Source organism: Mesoplodon mirus (genome assembly GCF_964341445.2).
Source record: "Mesoplodon mirus genome assembly, chromosome: 20".
Classification (NCBI taxonomy): domain Eukaryota; kingdom Metazoa; phylum Chordata; class Mammalia; order Artiodactyla; family Ziphiidae; genus Mesoplodon; species Mesoplodon mirus.
In genome coordinates this window covers 20,226,135-20,252,215 of record NC_138996.1, presented here as the reverse complement: position 1 = coordinate 20,252,215, position 26,081 = coordinate 20,226,135, and the positions used below count along the sequence as shown (strand labels likewise).

The 26,081-nt window shown below is 41.7% G+C and overlaps 1 protein-coding gene across 1 annotated transcript in view; it reads left to right on the top strand.

Moving 5' to 3' along the window:
- Positions 1 to 19,777, top strand: part of LOC309795969 (uncharacterized protein) — a gene marked incomplete at its 5' end in the record, with an annotated part of 111,497 nt that extends 91,720 nt beyond the window's left edge. The window contains 2 exons of the mRNA XM_082608794.1: positions 11,929 to 12,037; positions 19,499 to 19,777. Coding sequence (XP_082464920.1) covers positions 11,929 to 11,969 — 41 coding nt within the window. The 3' untranslated portion in view covers positions 11,970 to 12,037; positions 19,499 to 19,777. The remainder of the gene's footprint in view (positions 1 to 11,928; positions 12,038 to 19,498) is intronic.
- Positions 19,778 to 26,081: the final 6,304 nt, after the last annotated feature.

Here is a 26,081-nt window from a genome sequence, read left to right as displayed (position 1 = left end):
TCAAGAATTCAGAGAACGAGCCTCAAAGCCTCATTTAATGAACCCATTTTAATGAAGTCATCTGTTGATTCTGGTTTTATTATTAAACAAGCAATCAGGTCTTCTACTGGATGGCCCGGAATTTACTTGAACCGTCAGGCTCCCAGGATCGCCTGGCACAGCGGTGACGAGAGCCACATTCGTTGCTGCTCTGTCCCCGCACTTGTAGTCGGTGTGGATGATGCCATTTGCCTGGTTCTTTCCTGACCTCCACTCTTCGCACTTGATCTGTATCTAAACTTCCAGCTATTCGTCGAAGGCAGCTTGGTACCCAGGAAAGAAGGTTGGTCTATGGAGCCAGTCTGATTCAGTTTGAAATCTGTTTTGGGTGAAGCTGAGTTTCCTCCTCTAGAGAATAGCATCAAAAAGTAAACCTATTCTGCTATATTTCTGTGAAGATTTGGGGTGGCATAAATGTCATGGGGGGAATAATTTAACAATTCTGTATGTGCTTTTTTACTTTTGACTTTCCTAACACATGGCCTTGTTCCTAAGGACACTCAAGGTAGGGAGGAGGGTGGGAGATGGAGATGTCCTGTAAAAGGAGCACCAAACAAAATGAACGACAACAGCAAAATGACAGTGTTCAGCCTCTGTCATTTAAACTATGGTTTAAACGAAGTAAAGCACTTAGAGCTTTAAAAAAAAAAAAAAAAAAAGTTAGGGCTTCCCTGGTGGCGCAGTGGTTGAGAGTCCGCCTGCCGATGCAGGGGACACAGGTTCGTGCCCCGGTCCGGGAAGATCCCATATGCCGCGGAGCGGCTGGGCCTGTGAGCCTTGGCCGCTGAGCCTGCGCGTCCGGAGCCTGTGCTCCGCAACGGGAGAGGCCACAACAGTGAGTGGCCCGCGTACCGCAAAAAAAAAAAAAAAAAGTTAGAAGCGTAGCTTAAATGAAGCAAAACAAAGGCTTTTCAGGCAAGGCTTTTGCCATAAGAGAGGATTGGCTAAATTCGTTTACCTTCTTCTTCAGCTTAGAGTTTTATGAAGGGGCAGACAGAGCAGGAGAGCAGGGGAGAAAGCTGCCCCTTTCCAGCCCTGAGATGATTCCGTAAAGGACGTGAGGAGTTGAAAGGGGGAGAGGGGTGAGGTGGCCAGACAGATGGGTCCTGGTGTTTCCCTCGGGCAGTTGCTGTATAAACCGAGCGCGTGGGCTTTTCTCTTGTTGCTTGCTTGGGTCACATATCAGACCGGGAACAGTCCATCCAAGTAAACCTGAAGGTACCATGTGGTCAGGTAGAGAAAAATGGCTTGAAGTGTAGCTCCCCAGGCTTTTCTCCTTCCCATGTCGAGGGCCAATGGACCTGCCGTGGGGCTGCTAGGATAAGGCAGGGTGACCCACACAGAGGCTAAGCGTGGACCACATGGAAGACAAAAGGGAGGCTCAGGAGTCAGTGGGCAGTGGAAGATTCAGAGAAGCTGAGCCCACCTGAGCCCACCTGTGGGAGCTGACTAGTGCCGCCTGGACACGTTGTCCAAAACACAGACCCATGCGTTCCTTGGCCCCAGACAGCAAGTTTGGAAGCAGTTGATCAAGCAGCATCACGCCAGAGGCCAGAAGATGTTGCCAGATCACACTCCAACTTCATCAGAAGACCAGAGTACCCCTTTCCCCTCAAACTCACGGAGTCGTGTGGCGTCCCCACCACCGTACGCCAGCAGCACCGTCTTTGGAGCAGACACAGAGAGGAGGGCGGTCGGAGAGACAGGAGTTTGCATGCAGGTGAGAATCGTTATTTAATCCCGTAAGGATTGTTTCATTGTTGTAGGTTGGACTGTTTACAGCACACTAGAGATACGGATGCGGGGAGGAGAAAGTCTGTAAAAGGTCTTATCTCGGGTCACAGACTAAGGCTGTTGCAGTACATACCTTTCTCATTCACATGACGCTTCTACGCTCATCTCAGTCCCGAAGACTTCTTGTACCAAAACAAGCAGCCAAGAAACTGAAAACAGGGCCCCAACACAGCCAAGCCGCGTTCCAAGACTGGTTATTAACATCCCATCTGTCACGAGCTCCTTCTGCCGGCAGTGAGCGCGCCGCCCAAGGCCAAGGATGGGAGACGAGGGAAGAACAAAGGTTCCAGTTCCTTCTTTGTTGACGATGCCCATCCACAAGCCTCTTTTCCGTTTTCTAAGGGCATGATGTTAATAGTGTTGAATTTCATGGGAAGAAGAGAAAGTAGTACAAGAGAAGTTTCACGTAAGGCAGTCTAAGAAGACTCTCTGCGACTCTGCCCATGGTGCGCCCACATCAGCCATCTCAATTCTGTGAGCTCCGGGGGATGATAACAGGGATGAGCCTATAAACCACATCTGAGCAGAGACTTACTTTTTTAAAAAGAGTTCTGTGCTCAACTGGATTCTTAGGACTTGGACCAAAGGAGGGCAAAACAAAACACAAAGCAGAACATGAGAGGAAAGTGTCCAGACCTAAATGTTTACTTTATACCTCCTGGAACCTTATCTTAAGATATCAGTGATTCAGCCTGTCGCTACCTTCAAAACAATGCCTTTAAACATAATTTGAGTTTGATTCTAAATGAAACTGTTGAGAAGTGTATGTTTTCTTTACCAACAAGCCCACATTGCTGACTCGTGTGGGCTGTTTTTCCCCAAGGTTTTTTTGCAGGTACTGAAGTCTGTATAAAAAGAGCCCTAATTCTGAAGGGAAAAATGGGAATTCTCCTGCTGGCAGTTCCCTTCTTGGTTAATTAGATGGTGTTAGGACTAAAAAGGTTGGCCATATTATCTAGAAGAAAGTATTATTAGAGATGGTATTATATCCTAAAAGCATTTAATACCCTGTGTCCCGGTCTCCAGTGCGCCATCTGGAGCAGCTACTTGGGGAAAATTACAGCAAATTGATAGGAATATAAAAAATTGCCTCAATTAATTTATTAACAAAGATAAAACCCTTTGATGAAAAATAGCATTTCAAGTGTCGTTTGCAGATCATGATTTGACAGACAACAAATATACATGATGAAGAGTCATAAGACTTGTGTCTGCTTAGAACCACCATCACATCTATACTATTAGAAGGCAAGTAACTTCTCAGAGACCCATTTCCCTTTTTGTAAAAGAGAGATAACTTTTTCACAAAACATCCAGCTAAAAAGTCTTTTGAGATAAAGAATTAAAAGCTAGCTATTAGCTCGTAATAGCTAGTAATAACTTCTTTATTTTCTGGCTTAAATGAGAATGGGGTATTCAGATTAATTAATTATTGTGTTTATAAAGTCCCAGATAAATAAACTTTTATTACAATAACCTTGTTTCAGAACGCTTCTCATGCTCTCTACCAGTTAGGTTAGAATGAGAGGAAAGATTGAAATGCTTAAGAAATGGCTCTCAAAAATAAATTGATAATGGTAGACACACCTGCTGTTTACTTACTTCTTGCCAGATGCTACAAAAGTCCTGGCAGAAAATGAAGAAAAATTGCTGGTCTCACAAAGATCATTTCAGCTCCATCTAGGCCCGCTGGGCAGTCAACACCAGCAGAATTGTTTTAGACCAAGAAGAACAGCAATATGGTAACTTCATTGTAAATGCTCTCCATCCTTCCTTTAGAAATGTCTTTGGATTTTTTTCTAATGGGTGATGGAGGTGAAGAGATAAACATTTCTTGTGGCATGATTCCCTAATGGTTTTGCTAGCAGAATTACTCATCATTTTCTGGTTGAGAAAAACCATTCAGTTCTAGTTCTGAAGCCTAGAACTTGCTTAAAAAAATAGAAATGGTTCTAACCTGAGACTCATAATTTGAATGTGTAGAGTTTTGAAGCTGTATCTAGTTATCTTTGGAAAGTCAGTTGTCTTATGAATAAATAAATCGGTTTTGGAATGTTCAGTTGTTAAGAAAACAATAATTTAAGAAAGAAGCATTTTTAAATTTATGAAGGTATGATTGACATACAAAAATCTATACATATTTAATATATACAACTTGATGAGTTTGAAGATAAGTATATACCAGTGAAGCCATCACCACAATCTGTGTCATCAACATATCCATCACCTCCAAAAGTTTCCTTCCACTCTCTGTACGTATTGCTTTTTTCTGTATAATAGAACATTTAACATAACATCTGCCCTCTTAGCAAAATTTTTAATATATAGTACAGTATTTTTTTTTTTTTTTTTTTTTTTTTTTTGTGGTACAAGGGCCTCTCACTGTTGTGGCCTTTCCCGTTGCAGAGCACAGGCTCCGGACATGCAGGCTCAACGGCCATGGCTCACGGGGCCAGCCGCTCCGCGGCATGTGGGATCTTCCTGAACCGGGGCACGAACCCATGTCCCCTGCATCGGCAGGCGGACTCTCAACCACTGCGCCACCAGAGAAGCCCATAGTACAGTATTTTTAACTGTAGGCTCTATGCTGTACAGTAGGTCTCTAAGATGTATTCATCCTATATAATTAAAACTTTGTACTTTTTGCCTAATACCTCCCCTTTTCTGTCTCCCCCCACCCCTTGGTGCCCGGCAACCACCATTCTACCCTCTGCTCCTTTGAGTTTGACTACTTTAGATTCCTCATGTAACTAAGACCAAAACATCTTTTACAGTTAATGATCATGTGATAGTAAGCTGGAAAAAAAAAATCTAGATAAAACACAAGAAACAAAGATCACTGTAATTCCAATATATTTTGATACAACCAAATTCTATCATTTAAATGGAAAATAAGTGGTGCGCATTCTGTCCAAAACAAAACTTTCTGAAGGTAAATGTGTTTCACCCACACTTTTTTAAAAAATGTGCATGAAACTGTTATCTGGACCCGTAAGGAATGCCTGTGAAAAGGCTGTGTACTTTGCCTTTTCTGGGTCCTCTTTAGGAACTGATCCCATCTACGAGAGAAAACATTCATACCTTGTTGATTCCTAGTATGCTCGATGGGAATAATCGAGCAGCTCCAAGCTGGATTCCATAGGCCACTGACCCAGTCCTGTTTCCACTAACATACCTGCTGGGTTCCTTTACTTCAGTTACAGGCACCATCCCCAGTCCTCCCCCCTGCCACCTCCGGGCACTCACTCACTGACACCTGTGTGACTGACACCTGCGCGACAGGTGTGATCCCATAGCCCAGAGCACTCCGTAGTTACACAGAGGGGGCCCTTTTTAGGGAATGGGATCTATTTCGTGCACAATGTACTTTGATATCTTCAAAGATTAAATGCTCCTTTATCACCATCTAACTTCAAAGTCGTAAGCCATCCAAGAGCTTCCATTGATCTGGTCTTATCATTCCTTTCCAGGACGTCGACAGAACCTCTCACGTTATCCCACACTTCTACACAACTGGAATACTAGGGAGTTTGTTTGGTTTTTTTGCTTAATACCCCCGCATTTTTTTTATTTTACTTGCAAAATTTTCTTTCTCCTCGAGTTTGACTATTTATATCCCACCCACCCTTCTTCCAAGCTGCATTTAAATGACATTTCCACTGTGAAATGTTCCCTGAATTTCCATCAACCCCTGGCTAGGTGTAATCTCTCCTTCACCTCTGCCTTCTGATATCAGCTAGCTAGTGTCTTTCATAGAGAGACTTTATCATATTCTAGCTCATGTTTGTTATTTGCATGTAATTCTCATCTTCCCTAACAATAATGATAATAATAATAGCAGTTACTGTTGTTTTGAAGGCTCACTGTGTTATAGGCACTGTGCAAGACAGAACTTTATTCCTGCAACGGCTTTATAAAGCAAGTATTATGATCTGTATTTTACAAATGAGCAAACTGAGGCTTAGACAGCTTAAAGCAGTGTGGTCCAATATCACAAGGCTAGCACGTGGTGACACTGGGATTCAACAAGACCTCAGTGCAACTCCAGTGCATTCTCTTAGGCGCTGCCTTATTCCTAGATTCAGAAGTTCCTTAAAGGGGACATTTAGGAAACTCACATTTACTGAACATAAAGTGTCCGTGGCACTGGAACCAAAACTTGCATGCATATCATCTCATTTATCTGTGAGTTACATGGTATAATCCACATTTTGCAGTTGAGAAAACTAAGGTTCACTGTAAATATATTTTTGAAAGGGAATAAATTAATAAGACATCTGTAATGCAAATAACTGGTGAACGACTGAGAGCCAGAATATACAGACATGTCCTATAAGTCAACAAGGGAAATAATAACTACCCTGCAGGAAAATGGGTAAAAAACATGAACAGGCATTTAGCAAAGAAGAAACCAGAATGACCAAAAACATACGAAGTGACACTCAGCTTTACTTAAAATTTTCACTTTTAGGTGTATTCTCTAGGGAAACTTTCTAAGATGAATACAGGTGTGTTTGCCACAGTATAGTTTGAGGAATGGATAAGCTGTGGTATTGTAATATAACAGAATATTTTACTGAATTAAAAAGAATATATGTATAAAAATAGATGAATTTTGATGACCATAATTAAAATTTCAAGTTAATTTCAAGTAAATTAAAAAATCAAGTTGCAAAAGTATGCTACTTATGTAAAATTTAAAACACACAAAAATAGCAAATATTGTTTATGGATAATATATATTAAAACCTATGCAAAATATATGTAGTAAAAAGTATGAAAACCTGTTAAAAGTTAATTTATGTCACATAAGCATCATAAAATTTCTCTCTGAAATGGCTCTACCAATTTTCATTTGCATTTCCAGTGTATGAAACTTCCTGTGGCTCCAACATTTGGGGTTGTCAGGCATTTTGATTTTTGTCAACTCAAAAAGAGTATGAGGGCCTCCCTGGTGGCGCAGTGGTTGAGAGTCCGCCTGCCGTTGCAGGGGATACGGGTTCGTGCCCCGGTCTGGGAGGATCCCATATGCCGCGGAGCGGCTGGGCCCGTGAGCCATGGCCGCTGAGCCTGCGCGTCCGGAGCCTGTGCTCCGCAACGGGAGAGGCCACAACAGTGAGAGGCCCGCGTACGGGAAAAAAAAAAAAAAAAAAAAAAAAAAAAAAAAAAAAAGAGTATGAAATAGCACCTCATTGTTTAAATTTGTAGTTCCTTTCCTTCTAGTAAAGCTGAACATCATTTCGTGTGGCTACCTCTGGGGAAGGAGAAGGAATGAGATCAGGGCTTGTATTAGTTTTTTATCTCTGAATAACAATCACCACAAGGTTAATGGCTTAAACTAACACCCACTTACTGTCTTACAGTCTCTGTAGGTTAGAAGTCCAGGCAAGACTTTTTGCTGGGCTCTCTGAGCAGGGTCTCGCCAAGGCTTAAATCAAAGTGTCAGCCAGACCGTGTTCTCATTAGGATGCTCAACTAGAAAAGAACCTGCTTCCAAGCTCCGTCTGGTTATTGGCATAATTCAATTTCTTGCAGCTGTGGAATTCACGGAAACTTCTTTTTTCAAAGCCAGCGATAAAGAGAGAGGTTCTCTGTCTTTACAAGTCTCTGATCCCCAGATCCCCTTTTAAGGCACCCCCTCATTAAATGAGGCCCAAACAGGGTAATCTCCCTTTCAGTAAACTTGAAGTCCACTGATTAGGGATTTTAATCACATCTACAAAATCCCTTAGCCTTTGCCATATAGCATAACCTGGTCAAGAGAGGGACATCTCATTATCTTTGCCACATTCTATTAATTAGAAACAAGTCACAGGTTCTGGGGAGGGGCCTATACAAGAGCGTGGGTCACTGGGTATAACCCCACGGCCTGTCCACCACAGGGGTAGAGTCTTTTTTTTTTTTTTTTTTTTTTTAATTTTATTTATTTATTTATTTATGGCTGTGTTGGGTCTTCGTTTCTGTGCGAGGGCTTTCTCTAGTTGCAGCAACTGGGGGCCACTCTTCATCGCGGTGCGTGGACCTCTCACTATTGCGGCCTCTCTTTTTGCGGAGCACAGGCTCCAGATGCGCAGGCTCAGCAATTGTGGCTCACGGGGTTAGTTGCTCCGTGGCATGTGGGATCCTCCCAGACCAGGGCTCGAACCCACGTCCCCTGCACTGGCAGGCAGACTCTCAACCACTGCGCCACCAGGGAAGCCCTAGAGTCTTGACTTGGTCTAAAATATGTTCTTTCTCCAAAAAATGGAATCTAAATATTAACATTTGTTCGATCTTGATGTTGCATCCACAGATTTCCATTATATTGTTTCTGGACTTCTCTTTATCATTGAAATAGTCAAAGTATAAGCAACAAAAATGTTTTTAGTTAATAAGTAAGCTCACCAACAAAGGACAGTCCAAATAGACCAATAGAAATAAACGAGAAGGATGCAGATAAGGAGTCTGGCTCAAAGACCTTATTGTTTTTGTCTAAACACCTGATTCTGAGAGCCCAAAGCAGTGTCTTAATTACCTTTTTTGGCCTGTTTTAAAAACCAGTGGGCCCATGGACCCAATGTCTGAACCTTCTCACCCAATTAACAAAATGCGTCTATGTCATGTTTTTATTTGATGAAACAGGAGACGAGCTTATTTGGGTTCCCAACTGCTGATAACTGGACAGCATCTGACTTATTCCCAGAGTTGCAATCTAAGAGCCACTGCGAATCCAAGAAAACCAGAACCCGGGATCATTAAACACATTTCTGGGTCACATTCCTGCAAAGAGAAAATTAGCCCCACCTCTGGTAACTTGTTGACAAGGTGACAGAAATTAATGGTATCAGGCAAAAACCTCTAGTCAAACATGGCTGAAGTCCGTGGCCCAAACTCTAAAAGTACATTTACTTTACTAGGAGTTAGCAAAGCAAAGAAGTTTCAACAAGATCTGAACAGACTGGAGGTTTGAATTATATGAACATATTTTGGTGCCAAGACAAAACACTGTAGAGTGGTTTACACAACTCAAAAGAATAGAGGGTCTGAGTTAATCTTTAAGCAGGGGAGGAGAAACCAGTCATTTTCCAGAAAATTTTTAAATGATGAAGGTATTAATACCTGATTTAACATTTTCAAACTTCTCTTCCTTGACCCCCTAGTTATTCTAAAGTGGTTTGCCATTTTATTTGCATTTATTTTAAATTGTTTCATTTTGTTTGTTTTACCTCTTTCAAAAAAAATATCCAGTAAAAATAGACACAGAAAAATTGGAAGGCCCTTCTGGAAAGTATTTATTTCAGCCTTCTCTCAGCTCCGTCCTAACAGAGATTGAGGGGATAAAAGTCCTCCATCTCTAGGCATAAATGGAGTCCAGAAAAAAAATCACACTGTGTGGGACTCTCTGTTGATTTCTGTGTGAGTTAGGTTTTATTTGAACAAGGACTATTTTTGATTGGGAAAAAAGGTTGCAACAGGGCACCTGGTGGCAGGGAAAGGACTCCTTAAAGGAAGTTGCAGTCCGACCTGCCTAAGCTGAGTGCCAGTTAAAGGGTTTGTGCATTGATTGTATTTCTGTGCGTTTCACACGTACTTCGTCTTCTCCTGCTGGCAGCTTTGCTGAATCATTACGCTAACACCACTATAGTAGTTATCTGTTACTCCGTTAACAAGTTACCTCAAAACTTAGCAGTGTAAAACCACAAACCTTTATTATCACACGTAGTTTCTAAGGCTGAGGAATCCAGAAGCAACTGAGTTGGATGTTTCTGGCTCAGGGTCTCTCAGGAGGCTCTATTCAAGGTGTTGGTCAGGGCTGCAGTCATCTGAAGGCTTGATGGGGCCGGATGACCTGCTTCCAGGGTGGCTGCCTGCCATGGCTGTTGGCAGGAGGCTTCAGTTCCCTGATAGGTGAGCTGCTCTATAGGCTGCTTGAGCGTCTTCATGACATGGCAGCTGGCTTCCCCCGGAGAGAGAGATCTGAGAGGTAGAGCGAGGCAAAACCGCGATGTCTTTTATAACCTACCTTGGAAACGACACAGCATCACTTCTGCAGTATTCTGTTGGCCTCTTGGACCAATCCTGATAGGATGTGGGAGAAAATCACACAGGGCGTGGCTACAAGGAGGCAGAAATCATTGGAAACAGGAATAATGGGTTATTGATACTTACAATATGCCAGAGTATTTCTCTCTCCCTGTTTCAAGTGACCCCTTTTCCCTAGTACATTAAAGTTTTTATTGTATTTCGGAATTAAAAGAAATCTGAGGGAATTCCCTGGTGGTCCAGTGGTTAAGACTCTGCACTTTCACTGCTGAGGGCCTGGGTTCCATCCCTGGTTGGGGAAGTAAGATCCCACAAGCTGCACATCACGGCCAAAAAAATAATAATAATTAAAGAAAAGAAAAGAAATCTGAAAATATATAAATGTTAGTGCTGGACTTTATAGATTTCCCCTCCAAAAGTATGTTCACTTTAAAAGAGAGGTTTCTTTTGGAGGATGATGGAAATATTCTGGAGTGTGATAGTGGTGATGGTTGTACAATGTTGTGAATATACTAAAAGCCATTGAATTGTATACTTTAAAATGCTCAAAATATGTTAGGTGAATTTTATCTCAATAAAAAAAATTTTTTAAGAGGAGGCCTGGGCCTCCCTGGTGGCGCAGTGGTTGAGAGTCCGCCTGCCGATGCAGGGGATGCGGGTTCGTGCCCCGGTCTGGGAGGATCCCATATGCCGCGGAGCGGCTGGGCCCGTGAGCCATGGCCGCTGGGCCTGCGCGTCCGGAGCCTGTGCTCCGCAACGGGAGAGGCCACAACAGTGAGAGGCCCGCATACCGCAAAAAGAAAAAAAAAAAAAAAAAAGAGGAGGCCTGAATAGCACTGATATCAAGTTTGCTGACCCAGAAAGATTTATGGTTGCTTTTAGCTCTTTGTATTCTGTTTGTTCTCTCAGCTCAAAACTTAGAGTGTGGTTAATCCAGAGACTATCAGGTCCTGGGAAAATTGACTTATGGTGCTAACACTCATGGTTGGTTGGGGTCTATTGGAAATAATACTAAGTACTAGTGCAGTGCGATGGCAATTTTTTCAGAGCGCAATTGACATACACTCCTGTGATCCAACTCACATGATCCTTCCGTTAGAAATACAAATAGCATATTTTATACCGACCTAACAAATGTTATCAATAGATATGTGTATTCTTTGAGCAGTTCCCTCAAGATCACTTTTTTTTTTTTTTTTTTTTTTTTTGCGGTATGTGGGCCTCGCGCTGTTGTGGCCTCTCCCGTTGCGGAGCACAGGCTCTGGACGCGCAGGCTCAACGGCCATGGCTCACGGGCCCAGCCGCTCCGCGGCATGTGGGATCTTCCCGGACCGGGGCACGAACCCGTGTCCCCTGCATCGGCAGGTGGGCTCTCAACCACTGCGCCACCAGGGAAGCCCCCTCAAGATCACTTTTGTCAGAGCATTTTTTGAATGATTTGCGATTTCTCTTGGCAATTGTTTTCCATTATGTTGCATCGTGCTGTCAGTTACTTGGAGAGGTTCCGAATTTTTTTTCTTGTACTTAACACCATTTGTGGTTATGAGAACTGAGTCTGCCAGAGCTCTTTGCTTTATGGTTGTCATGCATGCACCATCCTTATCAGTAATCAGGAAGACAAAGTCGACATCACCTAGCACTGATTGTCTACCGTGTGCCAGGTATCATGTATACTGCATCAGTTACTATTACCCAACTGTCCTGAATAACTATTAGTTATTGCTAGTCTCGAGCCTCAGATTGGTTACATGACTTTCCCAGAAGTCGTACCAACAGTTAAAAATATGTCACTAAAAATAAGATTCTTAGACACAGATCTATCTGCTTTGGAGTAACTCAATAAATTGTAAGCAAATTCAACTGAAATTAATGACATTGAACTCAGCTGACTGGGTATGTATGAAGTTTGTGTGTTAGCTATAACTCTCCCTTCCTGTTTACCATATTCTCCAGTACATGACCCTCATCAATCTATGATTCAGAGGAAGATGTACAGGAAATGGGGCTGAGTAAGCACGTGACTTTCAGACAGTTCCTGAGCTTCTCTTTATCCCTTCTTTTCCTCTCTCTTAGCAAGTCCGGAGCAGAGTTGCTGGGATGAGATCAAAGCATGACATTGCTTGTACCTGTTGATCAAAATCATGGGGTCAGCACAGCATCTGCTCAGTCCTCTCGAGGCCCAGTGAGTATTTCTGGTTTCCGGGAGGCCTCTTCCGGGTTCGGTTTTTCCGGTTTCCTGTGGTGACTAGTCAAATAGGGAAGCATTGTCTGTCAAGATCAGAAGGCTCAATCCTGTGATAAAATGCTATTGTTATTCCTGTTCTGCCATGATATCTTTTATTAACTGGAATCATAAGATATCTCATGTATAAGCAGAAACTGAGCAGCAATAATGAAACTTTCATAATCATCGAATGTCCGTGCTTTGGAAAGAGTCAGGAAAATGTGTTTAAAGGGCTCAGTGATGCCCAGCTCTACTGACATAAGGGACCTTGGGTCAATGCAGATGTCAAATGGAGAGACAAAGAGAATTTCAAAATGCCCAGCTAACTGCAGTGAGATTTGCTGTTTACATTTGCATAGAGATGGCTACAGAGAGGTACTGGAGGGTCAGAGGATTTATAGAATTCTGGTCCTTCTGGGAAGTGAAGAATCTGGTAAGAGCTGGACATATTAATTGAAAAATACACTGGGTTATTTTCATCTAAGAAAGCAATTACGTTAATTTACACAGTAATGATTATCTTTGGAAGTGAAGATAGAAGAAATAGAATGTGTTTGGATATTGAGTAACTGAAGGGGAATTGTAGCAGAAATTATTATATGCTTACCTACCACTACTTTCTCCACTCTGTTTTTGTTCAGATAGACACCCACTTCGGCAAACACATGTACCTAATGAGAAATAAGCCTAGTCTGAGGTCTATCTAAGTCAGTCATGGTGGTCCCATTCTCTTAACTAGTATCTGATTTAGGCAAAGACATGGGATATAATTCTGGCCAATGAGGCAAGAGGGGAATTCTGGTTGGGGGACTTTTTCTCCTGAGAAAGACACGAAAAAGAAACTGCTCCTTCCTGTGGCTGTTGTTGCTTATGGACATCTCTTAGCCCGAAGATAAAACCAAAACACACGGAAGGCAGAATCATACAGAAATGGACCCAGAGATACTGATCATACCAAGAATGGAGCCATATTCCCTTGAATAGATTCTTGTTAAGTGAGACGACAAAGTTCTTTAACATTTAAACCATTTGGTTTGACGTTTTCTGTTATTTGCTGCCCAAGTCATTCTAATGATGTAGCTCACAAACCTAATGCATCATCAAAATCAGAAGAGACTTCTTCACACTATGTATACACCAACATATTACGTATGTGACATCCCCTCCCCTTTGATCCCTATCTCAAGTTGAGAAATAGCTAACCCTAAATTTTTGTGACAATTAAAGAGCCAAGGGTAAGCAAGACAATCTTGAGGAAGAACAAAGTTAGAGGACTTACACAACCTTATATCAAGACTTATTTTAAACACTGTGGTCTTCGTACATGGAAAGGCAAATAAACCAATGGAACAGAACAGAGTCCGAAAGAGACATACACATGTACAGTTGTTCAGTTTATGACCAGTTATTCTACACTGCAATAGGGTAAGATGGTATTTTGAACAAATGGTATATGGGTATCCATACGGAAAAATCAGATGGAATTTGGATACCTGTGTAGAAAAGAAATAATTTAAATCCTCATCTTACACCACCTACAAAAATCAACTCCAGGGACACTATAGATCTAAACATGAAAGAACAATAAAGCTTTTAGAAGGTAACCTAGGAGAGTATTTTCATGACCTTGGTGTAGGCAAATATTTTTTTTAATGATACACCAAAACCATAGAGGGAAAGATTTTTAAATGGGACTACATTAAAATTAAGATCTAAAAAGCACCATTAAGGGAAGGAAAAGTCATACTACAAATGGTCATATAAGACATCAGATATAAGATGTATATCTGACAAAGACTATATAAGGAACTTATGCAAAGCAATAAGAAAAACACAGCCAACTCAACAAGAAAATGCACAAAAGATATAAAAATAGACACTTCCTAAAGGGATTTGGCTAATTAACATTGACAAGATGCTCAACATCATTAGGAAATGCAAATAAAAACAACAATGTGATATCAGATGAATCAGAATGACTGAAATTAAAAGAAAAAGAAATACTTGCAACAAAATATTAGTGTACTTGAGGAGCAAGTGAAACTCTCATGTATTGCTGATGGGAGTATAAATCAGAAAACTGTTTGGCCTTTTCTACTAAAACTGAACATAATTATACCTTCTGACCAGTGGTTTTCTGATGAATATTTAACATTCTCCAAGTGGATTTCCAGCATAAATGTTGATTGATATTTTTGTTTATATTCACAAGTAAGACAAAAGTGAAGCCAAAAAGACATGTTTGGGAACTTCACTCACTTGTCGATAACAAGAACAATTGTTTGCTGAATTGAATAATAGTTTTCAAATATTCAAAAATATTTTCTCAATTTTTTATGCTACTTACAATGTAATGGCTACCAGTACGATACACATTTACACTTAATCTGCATTATTAATATTTTCTCCATCTTTGTAAGTCTTGATGATAAACAAAACACTAAGTCAAGTTCCGATTTTTAGTAATTGCCAATTTCCATGGTATATTTACTACCACCAAAACCAGTGTAATGCTACTTACATGATGCCCTTGAATGCAGATTTGAAAAGAGATACATAGTAGCACACCATTATATTTCTACCATATAGACACAATAAATGCAAATAATATTGAGAGAACAGATAATAGCAAAATGTAGTAAAAGAAAAATAAGGATATGAAAGGTTTTGAGTATTTATTATTTTTTAAATAATTTATTTAATTGTAAGTTTATATAACAATGTTTAATAATGTCTATGTTTAACAACTGGATTGCAAATTTCCTAAAGATTTAACTGTGGGCTCTTATAAGCTGGTACAAGACTGCTCCAGCACACCACTGTTTTTGACCCAGGAACTACACTTCTTGATGTATATCCACAGAAATATGTACATGTGTTCTCCAAAAGACATGCACAACAATTTTTTTTTTTTTTTTTTTTTTTTTTTTTTGCGGTACGCGGGCCTCTCACTGTTGTGGCCTCTCCCGCTGCGGAGCACAGGCTCTGGATGCCCAGGCTCAGCGGCCATGGTTCACGGGCCCAGCCACTCCGCAGCATGTGGGATCTTCCCGGACTGGGGCACGAACCTGCGTCCCCTGCATCGGCAGGTGGACTCTCAACCACTGCACCACCAGGGAAGCCCGTGCACAACAATTTTTATTGCATCAGTATTCTTAAGAGTTAAATGTTAGAAACAATGCAAAGGTCCATCCAAGATAGAATGGAAAAATAAACTATTACGTTTTCATACCACAGAGTATGAGTCAGCAATAAAAATGAACCAATCACTGCTTCAGCAGACTCAACAAACAGAATGCTGAGCCAGGTACAAATGAGTGTATACTGTCTGAAATCGGACAAATTAATCTATGGTGATAGAAGTCAGAAAACTGTTTATTTTCTGGGGTAGAGTAGGGTTGGGAGTGACTTGGAGGTGGCCTTAGAGGGACTTCTGGGGTGCTGACAAACTTTGATTTCTTTTTCTAGTTGTGGCCCCAAAAATGGGTTCACTACATAAATGTCATTGAGCTGAACCCTTAATGCTAGTATGTAATACCTTATAAAAAGGTGTACATTTAAAAAAAGTCACTTAGGGAAGTGGTTTTCCTCACTGCATATGCCCTCCAACAGAGGATGTTATGTGATATCCCCTCCTTTAAAGGAAATGAACTGATTTTAAGACAAGTTATTGGAAAAAGTAAAGATGAGGAGCTGCTTATTGTTGAGTCTCTGGATAAAAGGGAAAACATACTCTGGCCCTTGGGTACATCTTTCCCAGGGAGTGAAAAATGCTTTGTTATAAGGACCTATTTGACTCTAAGAAAAAAAATGTATGATATATAAGATCATATTAAATTAAAGTTTAGGGAAAGTGATAGAAACCAGCTAAGAAGAGTCAGGGATGCAGTTTCTATTGATTTTCTCAGGGATTCCAGGACAGTGTGGGAAATCATGTGGGATTATCACACCATAAACCAGGGCAGATTGCTTCAATAAATGCACTAGAACATCATAGTCTCCTTGTGTAGAGTATTCTGATTTGGGGTTTGAGATCTTCCAAGAATGGGGATTCTGCCCTCCCAGGCTTTGTGTTACTTTAAGCATCATATCAGAAAAGCATCTGCCCTCTCTGAGGTTTTGCCTAAATATACAAATTATTCTCTCTAGTGTTTTGGCTCTGTATACTTATAGTGCTGAGAACAAAGTCACACTCCACATAATCATTAAAATGACACAGGACATTTCTGAAATGTGAAAGGAGGAATCAATCAGCCAACTACATTTTAAACAGCAGAAAATTGTTCAGGAAATTCTAGAAGGTCATAGTTAAAATGCATTTAAGTCAAGTAATGGTTTTAAGCAGAAATAGAACAAAGTATTTGGGAGACTGTCTTCCTTTGTCTATGTTCATTAAAAGGGGGTCATATCAGTACATACCTTTTATTTTTTTGTGTGTGTGGTTTTTTTTTTGGGGGGGTGGTTTTTTGCGGTACACGGTCCTGTCACTGTTGTGGCCTCTTCCATTGTGGAGCACAGGCTCCGGACGTGCAGGCTCAGCGGCCACGGCTCACGGACCTAGCTGCTCTGCGGCATGTGGGATCTTCCGGGACTGGGGCACGAACCCGTATCCCCTGCATCGGCAGGCGGATTCTCAACCACTGCGCCACCAGGGAAGCCCAGCACATACCTTTTAAATCTACCCTTTTGTCAACATTTTAACTACTAAGAATCTCTTCTTAAAATCTCAATCTCCCTCTATTCTCATGTTTTTTAAGATTCTGTATACCAAAAAAATTACACATTATAAATGTCAATGTAAATAATAAACAGTCTAAACTTCAAAGTTACATAAGATGTTTGTCAAGAATTAGGATTGGAGCTGGCAAGAAGTAAGGGTGCTTGTTAAGTAAGGATTGATTGGGGTCTGAAATGGTTGCATAGTTATCAGGGGAGACCTTGAGACCATAAGGTTGGCAGCTGCTAGAGATACTGTTGTGAAAATGGCTGGTGGTATCCATGAGTTTGCTACAGTTCAGACAATTCAGGTTCTCAGTAATGCAGAAACATGTCTGAAAGCAAATCCACGATGGCCACCCGGCTCCATTTTTGGATGCCTGAACCACTTTTACTCCAGTTTGATTTTTAAATGATCTTAACTATGTCATCATAAATAATTCATTTTTATTTGTTTAAAACGGTATATGGTTGCCAAAGAGAACGTCTACCCAGCCTGAGATAACCAGTATAATCAAAATGATGTAATAAATTCAATCCAAAGAAAAAAGAAGAACATTTTAGTTATGTTGTGCTAACTAAATGAAAATACGATTTTAGGGACTTCTGCAAAATTAGAACTTGCATGCAAATCCCTATGACTACCTGCAGTGCCTCTAGAGACCCAGGACATCAGTTTATGAACCACGGCTCTACTGTTTCATTATTACTGCATCAAATTTAAGAGTAGAAGTTTATATACAGTGGATGCTGAGTAAATTTGGATATACCAATTAACATCTAGTCTTAAAAAAGTCTTCCACTGGCATTTGTCAGTCATTTACCTTGAGTTAAAACACAAAGAATTGTTATTAAAGCAATATGGGCATTTTTCCATTACTCAGTGCTTCACATTCAATTTGTGAGTTGGCTGCACTTGCAAGGATTCCCCTCACCACCTGACATCACTTAGTTGACAATGCAAGGGTAGCAAAAAAAAAAAAAAATTATTATCTACTAAGGAGCTATATGCGGTAGAAGTCAAAATGATTGCCTAAAGTTAGGTATGAGATGATATACTAAATGTCAGTTGCCCACACCAGCCATGTTGCCCTTTAAAGACAGCAACAGCACTTCTATTATCATTGAAAGGCCACAAAGCACTTTTCTAGATCTTTGTCACAACCCTTAGAGGGAAATCAAGGAGTGTATTGTTATCCTTGGTTATGTATATGGAAATGTAGGCTAGACATTTGCCCAACACCAACTCAGAGCTTCTCCCTCCTAACTCAGAGCTCTGTCCACTATGACAGTATGCTGCCCAAAAGATAATTACAGGTTCTTTGGCGGTGTTATGTGTTGAGCCGTATCCTTCCAAAAGATATGTTGATATTCTACTTTCTGTAAAAAGAGAAAAACCATGTGAAGACAGAGACAGGGATTGGAGTGATGCAGCTGTAAGCCAAGGAACACCAAGGACTGACAGCCACCATCAAAAGACAGGAGGAGGCAAGGAAGGATTCTACCCAGAGTCTCAGAGGAAGCATGGCCTTGTTGACACCTTGATTTCAGACTTCTAGACTCCAGAACTAGAAGAGAGTTGTTTTGAGCCACCCAGTTTGTGGAATTCTGTTACAGAAACCTGAGAAGACAAATACAAGTGTGAACGCTTAAATTTCACTTAAAGGCAAGAAGCCTGGAGACTAATTATTTCCCTATAAGGAAAATGTAACTCCCACAAATGAGCTGGGACATTTCTACAAACATTGAGATAAGGGGGAAAAAAAAAGGTATTTTATGTAGAACCACTTCTCAGTCATGATTGTAGCTTTCCATACCTCACTATCAAAAAACCTCCTTGTTGGAGATAAAACCTCAGTGTAACCCCAGTTCCCTTGAAGTCACACCCTTTCCTGCACAGGTGACCTAATACTTTGTACATAATACTCCTAGCTTTTGTTGGAGACTTGAGCGATGTGCCAGTGTAAATCTAAAAACGGCAATATTGTTGGAATTCATGCTTATTGGGCAACAAACTCCAGACAGGGAGCAACTTAACAAAACAAGATGAGGAAGAAAAAAATCACAGACTTTGTCCTAAGAGATAGTCTACAAATATTTCCAGCTGAGACCTGGTGAGTATTTCTAAATTGTGCTCCACAGAAAACTAGCCCGTGAACCACTCCTTAATAGGGGGGTTTAGTAATCCAATGAGTTTAAAAAGCACAGCATTCTCTTAGGGAGATTCCCTATTCATACTTGCAAATTAAATCCTCTGAGAGATATTAAAGTTAACAACATATTCACAAATGTTTTAGCTAATACTGCATTTCCCCAAATTATTTGATCATAAAACTCCTGGGCTTCCCTGGTGACGCAGTGGTTGAGAGGCCTCCTGCCGATGCAGGAGACACGGGTTCGTGCCCCGGTCCGGGAAGATCCCACACGCCGTGGAGCGGCTGGGCCCGTGAGCCATGGCCGCTGAGCCTGCGCATCCGGAGCCTGTGCTCTGCAACGGGAGAGGCCACAACAGTGAGAGGCCCGTGTAGCGCAAAAAAAAAAAAAAGAAAAAACCTCCGTTTTCTTACAACAGTCATTATTATCTAGGAATATATACTTTGAGAAACAATAGACTGTGATATTCTTAAATCTCACCAAGTACGTTAGAGTGTAGCTCATGCAGGAGAGAAATCTGCCGTAGTTACTTGCTGTTCTGTATTTCAGGTTCGCTTACCAGGAAGAGGTACACCTGAAAAGCTTCATTGAATTACTGAGCATGAGGTATGAATTCAGGTCATGGGGCCTATGCAATTTGGGGGAACCCTTTAAGGAAAAGAATACAAAATGACCATGGGAACACAAGGCCAAGTTTCTCCCTCCCGCCTTGGAATAATCCCAGACAAGGGAGGGTTTCTGAAGTTTATGCTTCACTCACTTCATTGAAAACCCATCTCTGCTTCACATATGGTTGGCTACATGAAATAAAATAGAAACTCAAATTAACAGTGGCATAAACAAGATAGGAATGTATTTCTCTCTCACGTAATAGTCCAGAGATAGACACTTGGCTGCATTGTGTGAGGTTCCTTCTATATATCTTGTTACTCTGTCATTCCTAGCATGTTGCCTTTGGCACCAAGTTCCTTGTCCAGGCAGCCGGGTTGAGGAAGGGCTGGAAGAAGGAGCTTGCTCTGGACTTAGGAACATGCTCTGCCAAGAGCATGTAGAGCTGCTTCTTCCATCGCATTGGCCAGTGTTTAGTTAGATGGCCTCCTTTAGCTGCTGGGCAACTTGAGAAAGGAACGTTGTATTCTAGGTGGTCAGGTACCTCAGCTCAATGTCAAGGCTTTTATTATTGTAGAAGAAGAGGAAGATCCGTTTTAGGGCAGCTAGCATTCTCTCTCTCTCTCTCTTTCTTTCTCTTTGACTCATTAACTTTTTCCCTCCAGCTTTCTTGAGGTCTAATTGATCTCTCATTAACTTTTAAATGTACCAACTCAGAGCTTCATTATCTAGCATTAGTATCTGTGAAGGAGGCACTGATGTCCCTAAAACCATCAGAATAGTCTTATATGTGTTTTTAGAAAAACAAAGCCTTTTTAGAAGAAAGTAAAGTAAAAACCTTCCTGAACTGCAGGGGTTCCCGCATTCTTTGTAAGCAAAAGATACTTTCCAGTTGCCCTGAGGCCCCAGAAGACAGGACTGAACAAGAGGTGAGGGCGGTGCCGAGTGAGACCCAGGGCAGACCCAGGAGGGAAGCTGCTGCCAAAGCCACCCTTCCCCGCCCCGCCCCTTGGAATCTGGGAGAACCTGGGGGGCAGAGAGGGAGGTGAGTGGACTCTCCTTGGCATCGAGAACCTTACAGCTTCTTTTTTTTTTTTTTTCTTTTTTTTTCCGGGTTGGGGGAATCGGGGACGTAAATACTTCACTGGAGGAAGGTTTCAAAAAGAGAATCTGTACTTGGATTGTTTGGAAGAGAGAAATGGAGTGGAGGATGGTCTGGGAAATCTGAGTAGATTGGTTTCTGACTCTCTGAGATGTATATTCCTATTAACAGCCCGCTCTTTCTGCTCGCGAGCCTGTCAACACTTCAGCCAGCGGAAAGTTCCTGGGAACTGTCTTGGGCGTTTGGCAGGCGCGCCCAGGGCCAACTGTGTAACCCTCCGGGCTGTTGGGATTGGAATTGCTCTTTTAGGAGTGCAGTGCTGGAACAAAGAGGCCCTGTTGGTTATTTCCAGATTCTGGAAGAACTCTGCCTTTAATGATGGTGTGGAGTTAATGTGATCTAAACTTGCCATACTCACAGGTTTGTTGTGTTTTTACTTTGATTTTACTTTTTTCAAGCTGAGCTTAAGAGGCATATACTTGAATTGATTATGCATTCACAAAAGGGGTCTGTCTACTCCACAGAGGAGTTTAGATGCTGTTCCCAGCCCGGCTGTGGCATAAACCTGCCCTGGTAAAGCAGAAAGGCACAGGGTATGGATTATAAAGAATCTTCATTACCCTCAATAATGAACAACATTTAAACAACCTTTATTCATTTGAGGTGTCTATTAAACGATCTTGATAAGAAGAGTATGCTGTAATAAAAAAATCAGATTAAATCTAAAGGAAATAATTCTTAAAGAGGTGGAGGAAAAAATGTTGGCAAGGCCTGAACTTCTGGCAATGGCTAAGCAAACTTTAGGATAAAAGATTAATAGGTTCTAATACTTTATTCAAACAAAGCACTGTTTTAAAAAATACATCCGATGTCTGCAAAAATATAAACTTTGGTCATCTGATATTTTGAGTAAATTAATATATGTAGTGTTCTATAATACTAATTAGTTTATACAGTGCCCATTCAAGGTAAGCAGCGATTAATGATTTAGAGTGATATGAACTGATGTAGAGGGTCAAGTCTATTTTGGTACATTTAAGTCCATTATGTTGGTTTTGTTTGTGTGCATCATGCAAGACCCTGGGGTGGCGATGGAAGGGATACAAAAATGGGAAGCTATTGTTACTGCCACAGCAAGTGAATTATCCAGTGGGAGGAGATAACTCAGGTCTACAAATAAATATAATTCACCATATTTTGTAATTGATGCTAAAGATGGCTACAAGCTGTAACGGTAGGCTCCCTTTTTGGAGACTGACTTACTGTGTGTCAGGCATTATATAATTTACGTGATGCCAATCACTGTAAGATAGCACCTCCCTATATGATATACTATGAGGAAACCAAGTAACAAGAAAAGGTAAGTAACTTGCTCAAGGGCAAAGCTAAGAAGCTGGGTAGCCAGGTTTCAGACTCAGGCTGCTAGATCCTTGCTCTCTGCACTATAAGACACACATCGGACACACCCATGAGGGCGCAACTATTTCTGGTTGGGGCAATCATGGACTGTCATACAGAAGTAGCATCTGAGCTGGGTCTTAAAGGATACACAGTTGTCCCTCGGTACCTACAGGGAATCAGTTCCAGGACTCCTGTGGATGCTCAAGTCCCTTATATAAAATGGTGTAATGTTTGCATATAACCCATGCATATCCTCCCATATACTTTAAATCATGTCTAGATTACTTATGATGCAATGTAAATGTTATGTAAATAGTTACCTGCTCTAGGTAAATTTAAGTTTTACCTTTTCGAACTTTCTGGAATATAAAATATATATATATCTTCTATCCACATTTGGTCAAATTCGCAGATGCAGAACCCGTGGATACTCAGGGCCCACTGTAGAAGTTTATGACCGAGTGGTGGGAGGGACTAAAATAAAGATATGGAGACTGAAAAGTACAGAGGCTGTGTAAGGAACCTAAAAGATGTCTAATTTGATGGCAACTTGATGAATAGAGGGAAATCATATGGAGAGGTTGAAGCTGGGTGGAGGAGGTGAGGGTCAAGCAGAGGTCCAGTGGTGATGACTCGTGTATTGAATTGGGTCCAGGGTAAAAATCCGAGCACTGTGGCCTGGTTTCCTCTGGACAATAGAGATCAAAAGGAATCCTAAACTCACTTCCCAAATCTGTGCCTATACTTCTCTGTCGGGGAACCCTCAGTTCCCTCTTCCGCTTCCCGTCTCAGTCCAGGAGGGCAGCAGACACCCCCAGTCTTCTGCCCTCTCCCCTGGTCCCCCACTAGTCCCTGTCCAAAGTAGAACCGGTTGTTCCCTGGTTGGTGAGAACACGAGCCTCCTACTGGCCACTTTTTACCTGTGGTGACCACAGGTAAAGTAACTTGCTCAAGGGCAAAGCTAAAAAGCTGGGTAGCCAGATTTCAGACTCAGGCTGCTAGATCCTTGCTCTCTGCACTATAAGACACAAATCAGACACACTCATGAGGGCGCAACTATTTCTGGTTGGGGCAGTCATGGACTATCATATAGAAGTAGCATCTGAGCTGGGTCTTAAAGGATACACAGTTGTCCCTCGGTACCTGCAGGGAATCAGTTCCAGGACTCCTGTGAACCCCCATGTTAAAGGACAGTCCCATCTGAGTCGTTTCCTGTGTCCACGTGGTAAGCTCTATGCTTCCGGCCCAGGACCCTGATGGGGCTGCTGTCTTGCACTAAAACCTTCTTCCATCCATCTTGATGTGTTCTGGCAGCTAAGTGGACCCCTGATAATCTTGGACTCAGGGACAAGGAAACAAAAAGAAGCCTTCCTTAGACTTCCTTACCTAAACCTTATTCTCCAAATCTGCCTTGCATCAGAGTGATTGATCCTTGCCCAGCTATTAATAAGTCGGCATCTTGTTTCCCGGTTGGTTTTGTTCTCTGCGTATATAGATTTCTTGCTTAGAATCTCTAAGGAAGAGGGGAAAGGGAAGAAACAGAAGAGACTGGGGGATGAAGAGGAGGAGGGATGAGCTGGAAGAGGAAGCAGGGGAGAGGTTGAGGAGATTCTCATCACCAGCCCCAGGAAAGGCAGATACTTGGGGGTTGATGGGGGTGGGGTGAGGATGGCAAAACTTGCTGGCTTCATGTGTTTTCAGTTCCATACCCCAAAGAAGGGAAATTTCCCGAATTCAGCTTAATGCTACAAATACCTGTTGGGCCTGTAGTACATGTAAGAAACTGTTCTCCATATTGGGAGCCAGCTGGGCAAGGAGAGGAAAGAGATAGAATAGCTTCCCTCAAGGAACTACAGTATGAAATCGAGTGGATTTAGTTAATCATTGAAGTTTAATAGAAGGATTCACTTCTTACCATTTACTGCAAACTCTACAAAATATCAAATGACAAATTGACTCATAAGAGCTCTTAGAAGTGAGAACTGGGTGTCTTCCAGGGGGTTATATAAGACAGACAATACCATTTATAAAAATAAGCTTCTTTTGTAGTTTTTCTTGATTCTGGAAGCTTCAATTACCCTTCTCACCTCTGATAACTTTCAAAAATCATGCAGAGATGCTACCCAACAAGTGCCTTTTTAAGCAAAAGCAGGTCACTCCCCCAGCCAAGGATCCAGCTCTTTTCAAATTTCATCACAGATAACAGAAAACGTTCAGAATAATTGTAAACAAAGAAACAGGTAAGAGATTTCCAGAAGCTAATATTTTTTAAATTAGATCTGAGGAAACACTATTGCACTTGTTAGATTTATCCCCATCTTAGAACATCACCCTTAAAACTGCATAACTGGAAAATTCTTTGCAATGTTCTTTTTCACTGTTCAATAGCATCTTTGCCTCTTCCTGAGCATATTATGCTACCAGACAGAATATAAACTTCACTCTTTATTGCAGAAAATATCTATAAACATCTACAGGAATATTCTTAATATGTTTTTCTGGTTTTAATGCTTTTCTTATGATAGTTATGAGATTGATTGCTTCTTTGCTCCAGTGTTCTATAACTCTAGGCAATTAATAGCTTCAAAAAGAAACTAAAGGGCTTCCCTGGTGGCGCAGTGGTTGAGAGTCCGCCTGCCGATGCAGGGGATACGGATTCGTGCCCCGGGTCGGGAAGATACCACATGCCGCGGAGCGGCTGGGCCTGTGAGCCATGGCCACTGAGCCTGCGCGTCCCGAGCCTGTGCTCCGCAACGGGAGAGGCCACAACAGTGAGAGGCCCGTGTACCGCAAAAAAAAAAAAAAAGAAAGAAAGAAACTAAAATCCCGGAGTTATGAGGGAAAATCAAACATATGCAAAATGGTGAAAAATTGATGTGGAAAAGGGCAAAAGCAGATTTCACTGCTGACTTTCAGACAGTGGGCCCTGAGATACACCTCGCCCATTTCTTCTCCATCTTTGACTCCTCTCAGAAGCCAAGTCCCCTATCAAATAAAGAAAACAAGCTAAACACTTAAGTGCAACTGCTATGACTTTTACACACGTGGATGGGAAAATACAATAAACACATGTTGAAAGGGACTAAATGGACGCCAGTGGAAGAGCATCAAGACGTGAGTTTTCCAGAGTGTGCCCTTCACTAGCAGAGATATTTGGGGACATTATATCCGGCACTGTAGGAGGAGTGTGGCCTTCTGGACTCACAGTCCTCCCCATCCCTGGAGCAAATACAGAAGGAACATTCTGCAGTTTTCCTGGGAATGAAATGACCCAGAAAAGACACTGTAGCATTTGCTTCTCACAGGGAAGAAAGGGGACACTGAAGTGAAAAGAGGACCATCTGCTGTTGACATCAGAAAACACCTTATGTTGCAGAGAGTGTTCCTACACCAACCCGGTGAAACTCTCTGGTTAATTCCGATTATGCCTTTAGGGAGAGGATGGAAGGTAGAGAGAAGTAGGTTACTGTGCTCCCTGCTCCCTGCTAAGCTACCATTGCCCCCACTCTGTGTCTATTCATGGGCACATAAGGGACCTGGCACTCCGACCTTCTTCCGGCCAGCCTCAAGAAGAGATGTGCTTGGTGTTATTTCCTAGGGCCACTATTCCTTCTCAAGAAGATTACACAGCAGTGGTCTCAACATCTTTAAAGACTGAACTGAGGCTTCTCTTGGTCCAGCTCCTCCCCACACCAGCTGAGACCTCATTGTCCCTGACTGTGAGGGAGCAGCTCACTTGCTCAGCAACGAGTTGGTCGTGCATTTAGCTCCCTCTCAGCTGTATATTCAAGACTTACAATTGGCTTCTTTTATTCAACCCTGGTCCTTCAGTGGTTAAGCTTCTATACTGTCTTAGTCCATTGGAGCTAACTATGACAGAATACCACAGACTGGGTGGCTTATAAACAACAGAAATTTATTTCTCGAAGTTCTGGAGGCTAAGAAGTCCAAGATCAAGGCACCAGCATGGTTGTGTTTGGGTAAGAGCTGGCTTACTGATTCACAGCCAGCACCTCCTCT